Below are 12,801 nucleotides of genomic sequence, written 5' to 3'. Positions count from 1 at the left end.
TTAATGAAACATACACGGTAGTAAATCTAGATCTTGGTAAAATATTTCCAACAAAATCTAGGTAAACAATTCCCACATAATGTTGTGTACAAGATCGAGGCCATTTAATGATGACATTTGCCTTGGAAATCCTACTAACATAAACCAGTCGTCATCTTGCGTCCCTAGAATGCATGCTCTTTCTCAAGGCATGTAATAGGCACAGACTAAGGGACTCATGCCACGTGTACCCTACTCTAGGAAGATGGAAAGATCGCGACCCTCCACCACTTACTCCTTTGAAATTCTTAAAGGTTGCCCCTATTCACGGTTTTGCATTCAACAATGAATTTGGAAATAAGCTGCAAGCCTCCACGACTCTCGAGCCCCGATGGCTTAGGGGTAAATGTTATCCTTCTTTCTGGATTAATGACACGGGTACTTCCAAGGCGCAATATCAGCCAAAGCACGCCCATTCCTAGGCCAATCAAGTTAGTAAACTAACCCACAAGTGGAGTTAGGCTACGACTCTAGATTTGGATATAAGTCTAGCTTATAAATGCGACAAGGTCGGACCCCTTTGTTGGTAAAGACTATTATGGCTGGAAGCCGAAAGGTTAATCAGGACAAACCTGGATACCCTCATAGGGTAATCCGGAATGGACAACTGAAGAGACATCCACAAACCTCCAGATATCATCCTACGTGAAATCCTCTAAAGACAGGGTCCCACCATGTACGGGTTTGTCCCCTATGTCAAAATAAGGGAGTGCACGCATGCACCATCAAAAGGAAACCAACTTTTTGTCCAGCACCATATTCTCTGACATTCTTGATACCAACATGGTTGTGCATGACATCTTACATCACCATATGAATTCCACTCGTACTGTTGACTATTATCTCGTCAATTGGGCCTGATCTAATTGGCCCGAAGTCAATATATATTGTATTTTACCCAATCAGTGGGCCTCATCTGAACACTACCGGGTCCGGGTTCACCCATACCCAACTCTAGCCTATAAACAAAATATTATCCTTGTGGACTAAGGCCAAAACACTTATGTAAGATTACTTTGAAGTTTTTCTAGCTTAATAATATTTACTCGTAGACTAAGGTTCCTTAATGACCTAATCACTAAAAATCCTTGTTTCTTCTTATTTAATTTATTTTTTTTTTCTTAAGCTTAGTTATTTTATAATCAATTTTTAAAACTCTTGATAAAAAAAAAAAGTGAAAAAATATTCTTGAAAAGTATTGGCAATATTTTCAGCCTCTTCAACATGATTCCCATTAGCATCCGAGACACAATTTGTTTTAAGATTCCAATCACACATAACAATTATCCAATTATCAAAATTTTATCGTAGGGTTTATGATTTAGTAGCTATAAGTACTAACAATGTGTGACACAACACACACAGGTTTCTTTTTCTTCTTCTGTTTTTACAGATTTCAGTCACACAATAACATGTAAGTCAACATAAATTTTAGTGTTGTTCAATCATGCATTCTATTTTCAATACATTGGTGATTTGGACCTCAAACGCTACCCTTTAATTATCGTTTAACAATTCTAGATTTTAAATTTTTATCACTTTTTGGTCAAAAAAAAAATACAAGTTTTCTTTAAAAAAAAAAAACCAATTTATTTTTTAGAAATATTATATTTCATATTTAATAAGAAAAAAGATCCAATTATTTTTTGTAAGTACCACATAATAAATTAAGTTAATTGTTCACAGCGAAATTATAGTAAATGACCTCAAATCATAGCACTATGTTAGTAAATATCTTCATTTTAAAATTTGTAGCAAAATGACCTTTTTAGATTATTTATTATTTATATTATCTTTTGTCACATAAAAAAATCAATTATTTTTTTTCATATTTTTTTAGAATTAGAAGCAAATTACTTAAAAATTATTGTATATCTATATTAGTTTTGTTAAATCTTTATGATTTGATAGTAATATCGATTTTTTTTTTAATTTTTTAAGAGTTGTTGTGTGTTGTTCGTATATAGATTTTGTTGTACAGTATAATTTTATTTTGTTGTATATTATATTATTAATCTTAGATGATTTTATTTTTATTTTGCTATGCATAATAGTGGTATATAATTTTATTAGCATAATATAAATATTTTAATGTATGTATATAATTTTATTGGCATGCTACATATATTTAATTATTAATTTTATGTATTTTAACAGTATGATATATATTTAATTTACATAATATTTAATTCATTTATATTTTATTATATACAATGGTGGTATATAATTTTGTTATCATGATATATATATTTCAATTATTGTATATAATTTAGTTAGTATAGTACACATATATATATATTTGTATTATTATTATTGTTAGTATATATATTTTGGTAAATGATATATGTATTTTTTGTTATACAGTATATTATTGTTTTTAAAATAATACTAAAGTTATATTTTCTATTGTACTTTTGTTGACATGATATATAATTTTATTAGCATCCCATATATTTTTATTTTTATTTGTTATTATTATATATATATATTTTGATTGCAAGGTATATATTTTCTGTTATATAGTACATAAGTTTTATTGTATAGTATATCATTTTATTTTAGATCATGCATGTTTAATTTTTATTTTATATATATAAAGGTGATATATAATTTTATAAGTATGGTATAATTATTTAATGGTTGTATATAATTTTGTTAATATGGTACGTACAATTTTTTTTAATAATATTATATTATTTTATTTTATTTTTTATTGTAGGTATATATGTTTTATTGTATAGTATATGGTTTTTATTGTTTATAGTATATCATTTATTTAAGATGATATTTAGTTTTTATTTTATGTAATTTTTTTTATATATACATATTTTAATAGTGGTATATATAATTTTGTTAGTATGATATGTATATTTTTTAAGTATTAATTTAGTATTGTTATAATTTTTTTGTGATAAATTTTATTAGTACGTATATTAATTTTCAGTGATACGATATATCACATACTGTTATATATATTTAATGTTCAAAAAATAATATCTAGTAAATATATTTTTTATAATTTTTATTAACTAATTTATTATAATATTCAGTCATTTTCTTAATTTTTTGAAAATAAAATATTTACTAAAACTTAGTTTTCAAATTTAAAATTGTTTTGCATCTCATTAAAATAAAACCCAATTAAAGTTTTTGGTCCAAGATTATCATTTGGCTTGGGACAGCCTTGCATACATTCAATTATTTGAGGTAATCCCAAGTGGCTTACCAAAGACCTTTAGGATTATCTCATTATAAATTTATAATTAATTAATTTAGTGACTAAAGACGCCCCTCTTTTTTTGTTTGTTTTTTTTTTCTTCTGGAAACTAAAGACACCACTTGTTTAATTATCTAATTTCAATGCCAAAAACGTTAAAAACTACGTGATTTAATAGATAAATTAATTATAAGACCTAATCATTGATTACACATGGTCATAAATAAAACATATATTATATATGCCATCGTCATGCTATCATTTCAGCCAGACTTATCAAATAGGAATAACTAATATTCAATTTGGTGCTGATGAATTGGTAATATCTTAATCACATATTTTAATTTTAAGGATAAACGAAAAGTCAATCATTAATTATCTCATCCATAACAATCAACAAAACTAAACACCAATATCAATCAATCTATCTATATATATACAAAATAAATATATCAGGCACGTCACGCTCTATAATATTTTTTAATAAGTATTATTTGTTCTTTTTTTAATTCTTTCTTTTCTTTAATTTTTTTAATACCTTCATAAATATTATTTAATTGATAAATTTATATAAAATATATTTATTTTCTCCCAATTAGTTTATTTTATTTATTTTATTTTTTTAAAAAAATAATAACTCAAAAAAAATATTTTATTTATTAGCTTTTTTTCTAATCTTTTGGTCACGTTTGGCTTATCAAAAACTAATAAACATCCCGCGCTTCGAGGCGAATATATAAAATATTTTAAATTATATATAAAAAATAAATTGTTTATTTTAATTAATAATAATTACTTAGTAAAATTATATTGAAATTTTTATTTTACTATTAAAAAATTTGAGACATAAATACTTAAAATATTAAATTTGTTGCTAATAAATATCGGAATTCGAAAAATAGTAGCAGAAATCTTCATTTATGGTTTAATTTTTATTTTGATGTGTGTTTTAAATTCCGGGTTTGAATTTTATTATATTTGTTTTTAATGTTTGAGTTTTATTGTTTTACTGGGGTTCTAATGTTTGAGTTTGTGTTTATGAGATACGTTTTTTTATTATTTATTTATTTTTATAGATTTTGAGAACTTGAAATTTGATGTTGTTTCTACTGATTATTGAGATTGAAAGTTTGATTTTTCGTACGGGATTTAGAGTTTTCCTTTTCGTTTCATCAATTGAAAAATATTAGTAGAAAGTTTATGGAATACTTGACATTAAAGTTATCATTATAAAAAAAGATGCAAAGTAGGCTTTTGTTAAAAATTAATTAATATTCTTTAATAAAAAATTTAAACATAGTAAAAAGTAATTAAAATATTATTTAAAGTATCACGTACACCTCATTCTTTTATTATTATTGTTATTATTATTGTATCTTATGTTTTTTTCAAAAAAAAAAAAAAAAACCAAAAACTTACACATCAGAGTCATAATTTTTATATTATTATTATTATAATATGTTTTTTAAAAAAAAACCAAAAACGTTAAGGTATATAATGTTGATTGATATTTTATGTATATAAATAAAATTTACGATTCATTATATTTGATGTTTTATTATTTTTTTTAGAATTTATTTTTTATTTTCTAATTTTTTTCTAAAATAATTTGTATTTTTATAGAAAAATATATAAAAAAAATAGTAAAAATTAATTTGTAGATTTATGCTTTTTTTGTGCCCATATATGCAAAACACGGATTGGAATCCGTTGTACGGCAGGGGGGCCCCACCGTACTTTTAAATGTTTTTTAATTTTCGAAATGTAAGTGGTAACCGGTTGTTGTAGGAGTGGTTACCGGCTGGGAGTTTATTTTTTTAATTATAAAATAATTAGGTACGGAAAAAGTACAAAATGGTACTGTTTGTGTTAGTTAGAGTACAAAAAGGTACATCAGTCTTCACTGTTCCTGGCAGTTGATGGTACGAAAACACTGTAGGCAGTGGGTCCATGTTGTCGGATTAAGGCTATTTTGGTATTTTCCTTCATTCATAAGATCATATGTATTTGTGGGATGGTAATTAAGTACATTATATAGAGTACCGTGTACATTACTTATTTCTGCGTGATGTTTAGTAAAATTAGTGTACATAATATCACGTACCGAGTACAAAATTTCACGTACCGAGTACGTTCATTTACGTTTCGTAGTATATTGTTTAGAATTTTTTTTTTAGTGATGAAATTATTTGTTGTTATACATTGAGTTTTTAGTTGGTGTAATTTTGTAATTGTAAATATTTCGTATATTAAAAATTACCAGAAAAATATATTTTTTCACCTTATAAGATTCAGTTTTTTTTCCTAGGCATAATTTAGTTGTTCGTCAATAATAATTTTGAGGTTTGGTGAAGATGAGAGAATTACCTTAAACACAGCAAACATAACAAGAAGTATATAAATGTAGAATTTTTGAAGCAATAAGTAGAGTCATAAACGTTAAAACAACAATGGCTAAAAGTAGCTAGTTATAAGAATGACCATAGTAAGACTCTTGTGTGGAGGAAGGCGGTTCCGGGAAATACGCGTTGGAGTGGTCATTGAATGAGTCAGATGCTGGTTGATTGATTGGAGGTGGTTGCCCCTGAGATCCGGTGTTATGTTGACGATTTGGGCACCGTCGATAATCATTGTACGATGAGCGACAAATGCGACAATGTCTTGAGTTTCTTGGGATTCGCTCCCGTTTGGTCCTTCCCTGGTATTTCCCGTACCCTTTGTTCTCACAACTTCGGGGTCTTTAATAATGTTGGGGTTGCTACGATATCTTCCGGGTTGTGGCGTCTCTCCTTCCGGATTGGAATTCAAGTCAAATTCTTCCTTGAACATTAGAGTTAGCCGTTCAAGCTCTTCCTTTGCTCGGTTGTACGAGTCCTGTGATTTCGCCGCATAGAAAGTGAAGTTATAAGTCGGTGAACCGAGAGATCCAAACCTAGCCATCTCGTAAATTCTTTCGTTGTGGTTGTCTTTGGCGGGTTAAAATGTAGGTGGAGATTTGTCTTCGCGGATTTGCTCCATCGCTTCATGAGAAGAGAATTGGGTATTCTTCTCATGTTTAATCGTTTCATTGTAGCCCATAAATGTCTACAAGGGTACCACCTGACTTTCATAGAGCATGCAACTATAGTGTAGTGCTCGTCGGCCTTCACAGTAATGAACTCGGCATTGGACTTCTTGATGCTGAAACTTTCCAATGGTGAATATCTGCCACTCTCCTTCTTGCTCCTGACTTATGACAAAATAGTTATTCTCTAAATCAAGCCGCTCAAAGCAACCTTGTGGTACATAGTTCTTGTGTAGAATTCAGCACATTGGTTGTAGTAAGTGGTCAAGCATGTAGGATTAGGTGGGTGAGGTCGAGTGCATCTACTTTTGAAGTCATTTGCAGTCTCGTTGTGTCTGAGCTTTGAGACTGTCATATCTATGGTTGTTACAAATTCACGCAAGCAATAATTCTTCTCTAAAAAATTTTTTAGAGCGGAGTTGATGGATTCGCAACGTTGTGTGGTTCTCATTCACACGCAACGAATGAACCCCTTAAATACGTTTCTGCCCATTGTTGTCTTGACTCGAATGTTGTTTGACACCATTCATTATCTGTTAGTTGTTGGGTTTGGATGACGTCTAACCATCTTGCTTCAAATTCTTCCTCCTCGTAGTAGTTGTACATGAGATCCTTAAATGTTTTTAAGAAGATCGGATCTTTAACCTTTTTCGAAGCATTTGTATTGAGATGCCAAGCGCAGAGACGGTGCGTAACATCAGGCATGTGTTCAACGATAGCCTGTTTCATGGCCGCATCTTGGTCAGTAACTACAACATTTGGCTTCTTATCTCCATGGCATTCTAGAAATTTTTGAAGTAGCCAAGAATATGATGGAAGCTTCTCGTGGAGGAGGAGAGCAAATCCGAAGATGCATGTGTTGAAATGGTGGTTGACGCCAATGAGAACAGTGAGGGGCTTATTGTACTCATTCGTCATGTAGGTTGTGTCAAATCCTAGTACATCCCCAAAAGCTACATAGTCCACGCGTGAGTTTCCATCTGCCCAGAATAAGTTAGCCAAGCGATTCTCGTCGTCAACCTGATAGACAACGAAGAAATTAGGATCCTTCTCTGCGAGACAATCAAGAAATCCCAGAGCCCCTTCTGAGTCCGTCTCTATCTTCTCTTCTCGCTTCGCACCAGCAACCCTGTTGTACACATCTCGAAGTTGACATGGCATTTTCTCGTAACCTCCACTTTGCAAAGCAACATGAGACATTATGTTGGCAGTTTTAATTCCTACGGAGTTCATCGACCTAACTTGGGCAAGCAACCCATTGGAGACAACTCTATATGATCTCAAAAATTGTACCTCACTTGATGAAGCCAGCTCGTGATTGTGCATTGTGCTGAACTCTTTGCATTTCCAAGTGTTACACGGTTGTGTGAGTAAAATACGCAATGCTGCCTGACATCCGGTTCTAGTGACATCATGAGGTCTTTTTTTTCTTGGTGTGTCCGGTGATGCGATTTTTTTCGAACCCTCTGAACAACAAACCCACCTCCGCATTACAATGACCCCATGAGAACGTCGTACATCGTCTTTCCTTGTGCCGAAACCCATTCGTTTCGCATACATTTCGTAGAATGCTTCCCATTTTTCCAGTTTGTCGAGACTCTTGCCTAGCACGTCCTGTATCTCAATCTCATTCACTGGTTTTATGATGTTTAGCTCTGCTGTGATGGTTTCCCATTCATAAGTGTGTTCGTCATTCATGTTGGCTTGTTATTGATTTGTAAGAATTGTAGATGAGGAGTAAGGTGTAGAGGGTGCTGAGGGGATTGAAATTAGATTTTGTGAGTTTAAAAGGCTGAGATAATAGGGTTGTGTGGAGTTGGTGATCACATTTAAAGCTGTTGGGCTGATATTAATGGGCCTCTTCAATATTACAATATGAACTCCTCTCGTACGTCATAACAGTATAATAGTACAAATTGTTTTAATTTCATTCCACATGTAATTTTGAAATAAGGTTATTTGACGAAAAATTTGAAGGGTTGATGTTATTGAGTTGAAAGGTTTGGTGGTGGGATTTAAATAGATTGGGGTTATGTTAATGGGCCTTCACCTAAGTTTTTCAATGAGTTGAACCATATTCGTACGTCCGAAATAAAACATTGTACTTTTATTGTTTTTGAAAAAAAATATGTTAAGAAAAGAAGAAAATTTTAATAAATGGTTAGTTGTTCACATTTAAATCCATTGGGCTTATATTAATGGGCCTATACCAACATCTTTTAATGAATTCAACCATTCCTGTACTTTACAAAGATAACGCAGTACTATTATGAAAACCCCATGCGTGTACACGTGTATTAAAGTGATGACTTTTTTTAGTAGAATGGGTAGTTTTACTGATTTATATATGTTGGGGATTTATTTATGTTGGGCTGATATTAATGGGCCCTTCACCTACATCTTCTTATAAGTTAAACCATCGTCGTACGTTAGAACAGTACCGTAGGACATTAGGTTTTTTGGAAAAACGGGATTGATGAATAATGTTGACATTTGACCATACTACGTACGCCTACACGTGTATTTAATTGTGTAATTCAGAGATTTAAGCACCCCTCTTTTGACACATCACATTTGCCCAATGGAGTACATCCCAATGGAGTACATCTAACTAAAAAACGTACTATAGGGTTATTCTCCACGACTTATATAAGACACTTGAGACGTTTTCCAATCCAGCATCAAGTTTATAGAGAAATTAATTTGTAACTTAGTTATTAGCATTACAATATATCAAGTATGAGTTCAGGTCCACACTGGGTTATTTTCAATGGACCAAATGAAGGTATCTATAGTACGTACGAAGATGCTGTAAGCAAAAACACTACTTCTGATGCGTCCATAAAAATAATTCGTTATGAATCTTTCATAGAAGCTTTTTCTGCTTTATGTCTACATGGAGAGACGGGAGAATGCTTCACTGGGCAGAAAGTTAGAGAACTTTGCTGTGTTAATGAGTTTCCCTGCATGTGGGATTCTGATGATGATAATGATGAAGAGGCTATCCTTAATTCTGTTTGCTCACTGTTTGATGAGGGTGAATGTTCTGGTGCAATTAAATCACCCGAACAGGACAATGTGAAAGATTCGACTGAGAAAGGTGAGGACCGAAATGGAGATGATATAGAAGTTGGGGACAAAGGAGGAGTGGATACTTCTCCCAAAAACAGTAAATGATGCACTGTGTTAGTGTCCAAGTTATGTTATTTTATATTTTAAGCTATAATGTTGTACGATCAGTATTTGTTATGAAATATGTACTTTGGTTTATTTTGGAGTATTAATGTCACTTTCCTCATTAATTAATTGTGGAAGTAAAAGTGAAGTGAATCATTGTGAAATCACAACTGCAAACAGAAAGCAAAAAAACTTAAAATAATATAGTAAAGTTACAAACAAGTAGATATATAATAGAAGTGCTTCAATCTCATTAAATGGCCTAACAAAAAGTTGATTCAACGGCCATATGAGATGAGTTGTAACAAAAGTACAGTATATATATATGAAAAATACCACGACTGAAACCGAACGGATGTTCAATCAAGTTCTATAACTTGAGGGAACTTCCTTTGAGACGGAGGGCTATTGTCTCTGAACGGGGACTTTGGTCGTGAAGGGCTTTCTCTTGGAGTAGTGCTTGGTGATTCTTGTTTCACATGAAGTGGGTAGTGGGGAATGGACACCTCGGTGTAGTCGAGAATGTCATCCATGATACCCTCTAATTTTTCTCTTGAAGTGTTGGCTTCTTGCATGGCGTGGGCTGAATGGTACAGATGTTCCGCGAGTTTGTATGACTCTTGCTTGGCCTCCGTGGCTCGTAAATGAGCCTTCTTTATAATTTTTTCGTGTTCGTGGAGAACAGACTCGAGCCTTGCACAGTTAGGACATCCTGACATGGACGCTGAACGGAGTCTTGGACTCCGTGACGGTGTACCTACGGGTCTTGTGGAAGAAAAAGGATGCGGTGGGGATTTTTGAGGACTTGTTTCAAAAGGGTTGAAGTTTTGGTAAGGGTCCATTTGATGTAGGTAACAGTAAAACGGGGTTTGATAAAAATGCTTAGTAAATAGACATAACCTTTACTTATATAGTGGGTTGGTGGGTTGATGTACACGTGATTGGGTTGATGTAATAATATTGGTTTTCTTTTTCCGAATTTAACCATTTAATAGTTAATAAATTTTGACAATGGTAATATTTACCCATTTATTAGTTAACCAATTTTAATAGAAGGAGAAGGTGAATCAAATCCCACAAACAAAATCTAAGCAATATCGGGAAAGTACTAAGTGATGTGACATGTTTATATTAAACACAAATTTACGTACGGTTTTATGATTTAAATAATAATTTCCAGAATTAAAGTAAAAATAAAATGCTTTTAAGTATTAGTACAGATGGAAGACATAATGAATGATGTGAATTGATTTATTACAGTATAAAAATGTCACATCACCATCTTTAAATAATAAGTACATGGTTTGAAACATAAAAAATAGTGTTTTTATTTTTCAATCTAAAATTCAAAATAATACCCAGATTTTGTTTTTGAAAATATTTAACTAAATCAAGAATTTTTATGTAGACCCACCTTTTGAGTTTATAAAAACATAAAATTGTTTTCAAATCTTAAATAATAAGAGGAGTCACTCTGAATTTTTCTGGTTTTGTTTTTATTTTTTTTAAAATTGTTTAAAATAATGATAATATAAAACATACTTTGAAGTTTTCAAAAATTAAAAAATATTTGCTTGATGTAATTTTCTAAAAACAGAAATTATTTATTTATTCTTTCTTTTTTTCTTAGAAAATAAACTTCAATAAAAAAATTAATAAATATATTCATAAAAAAGAAATGCATTTTAAAATTTTTTTCAATAATAATGAGATAAAGTAATTTGGAAAAAAAAATTGATGAAATTAAACTCCGACAAATAACTTTTTGGTGTTCTCAAAATTTTATATTTTTTTTATTTTTATTTTTAAAAAAAAATTCTTCTGAAAATATTGTCAAACACTTATAATTGTATTATTAAAAAAAAAATTTCAGTTGTTAAGAATAAAATTTATTTTTTAATTATAGTGCCAAAACACCATCTAAATAATTTGTCAAAATGAGTGTTTGCCTTCTTTTTTGTTAAATGTTGTATTAATTTAAATTTACTAGCCTAAATTTAAATAAGAACACAAAATGTTTCTAAATAAAATAATATATATATAAAAAAAATCAATATTAATTGAACATAAATATCAAATGTGAGGTCCCATGCACCATATGCATTAAAATTTAGAATTATAAAATTAATTTTGAGAAAAAGAAAAAAAAAATGAAACTGTATTATATGTATTAACATAAAATGTTATAATATATTGATATCAAATCATGGTGCTCTTAATTGTATTAATCCTAATTATTTTATTAGAAATAAAGTAACTATATGTAGGATGTTTGTCTATTTATAGAGATCAAAATATAAGGTACATAGAATAGAACATTCCCTACAATTATAATAAATAATAAAAACAAGTTTTTTTTTTATAATATTTGGCACAATACTCGAAGAATTCACGTGACATGTATGACTTTTTTTTTTAATATTTTGGTCGGATCCCACAGAAGGAGTAATTATTTAATGAATACTTTGTCACCTAAATATTTAAATGTTATGGTAATAATAAGTACATGGTTTAAATGGTGAAATTTAAAAAGGTGATGTGACATCTACTCATTTCAGTAGTGAATAATTTATTAAAATTTGACATCATAATCGTTGTTGGTACTACTATCATAATTTATTAAATCTGACCTAATTGATTTGTCCAAATTTTAATAAGAAAAATGTCATATTAGTATATTAGAGCCCAACAAATATTAAATCTCCTTAAGTAATTACTGGTAGGTTTCGTGTTTTGAAATAGTATATTAATTAACTCAAATCAGGGAATCCCATGAGATCTGCATGTCAGAATGTAGTCAGTTTGATTTGATGTTACACTGTGAAATCGCTGACGTACGTTATTTAAAGTGTAGGAAATACTCCATTTAACGTCAGTGAGTACACTGTGGGACGTACACAGAAAATTAAATATTGATAAGACAACTATTGATTTTTTTAGTTAGTATCTACAAATTAAAGAGGAAATAGTCCATACTTGGTTAAGAAGATTACAATATTTGGACAATTTTTAAATAATTCCCAACAACTTAAAAACGTGGTCCTAAATAGGAAATGGTTCAAAATGTATTAAAATAAGTAATGTACGAATAAATATGTTCGAAATTATAGTTTACATTTGAAAAAAAATCTTATTATCTCATTAAATTCAAATATTGAGTAAACATAATTGCACCGTACTGTATTCAAACTTGAACTTATTGAGATATGGGAGATCCAGCTTCTGACGTACATTGAAATACGTTCCAAACATATTTTCATATAATTTATTTCTGTGACTGTTGAAAATTGATTTTAGGGTTGGA

The 12,801-nt window shown here is 30.3% G+C and overlaps 1 protein-coding gene across 1 annotated transcript; it reads right to left on the bottom strand.

Moving 5' to 3' along the window:
- Positions 1–6,767: 6,767 nt before the first annotated feature.
- LOC133030403 (protein FAR1-RELATED SEQUENCE 5-like) lies at positions 6,768–8,018 on the bottom strand. The gene has a single exon (XM_061103140.1). It carries the CDS (start codon positions 8,016–8,018, stop codon positions 6,768–6,770), a length of 1,251 nt encoding a protein of 416 aa, XP_060959123.1.
- Between the last annotated feature and the right edge of the window lie 4,783 nt (positions 8,019–12,801).

This window comes from Cannabis sativa, chromosome 8 (genome assembly GCF_029168945.1).
Source record: "Cannabis sativa cultivar Pink pepper isolate KNU-18-1 chromosome 8, ASM2916894v1, whole genome shotgun sequence".
NCBI classification, from domain to species: domain Eukaryota; kingdom Viridiplantae; phylum Streptophyta; class Magnoliopsida; order Rosales; family Cannabaceae; genus Cannabis; species Cannabis sativa.
The sequence above is the reverse complement of the archived record's forward strand: the minus strand, read 5'-3'. Positions and strand labels throughout refer to the sequence as shown.

Excerpts from the sequence above, each read along its gene's own strand:
- LOC133030403 (XM_061103140.1), bottom strand. The coding sequence starts at position 8,018 with ATGAATGACGAACACACTTATGAATGGGAAACCATCACAGCAGAGCTA.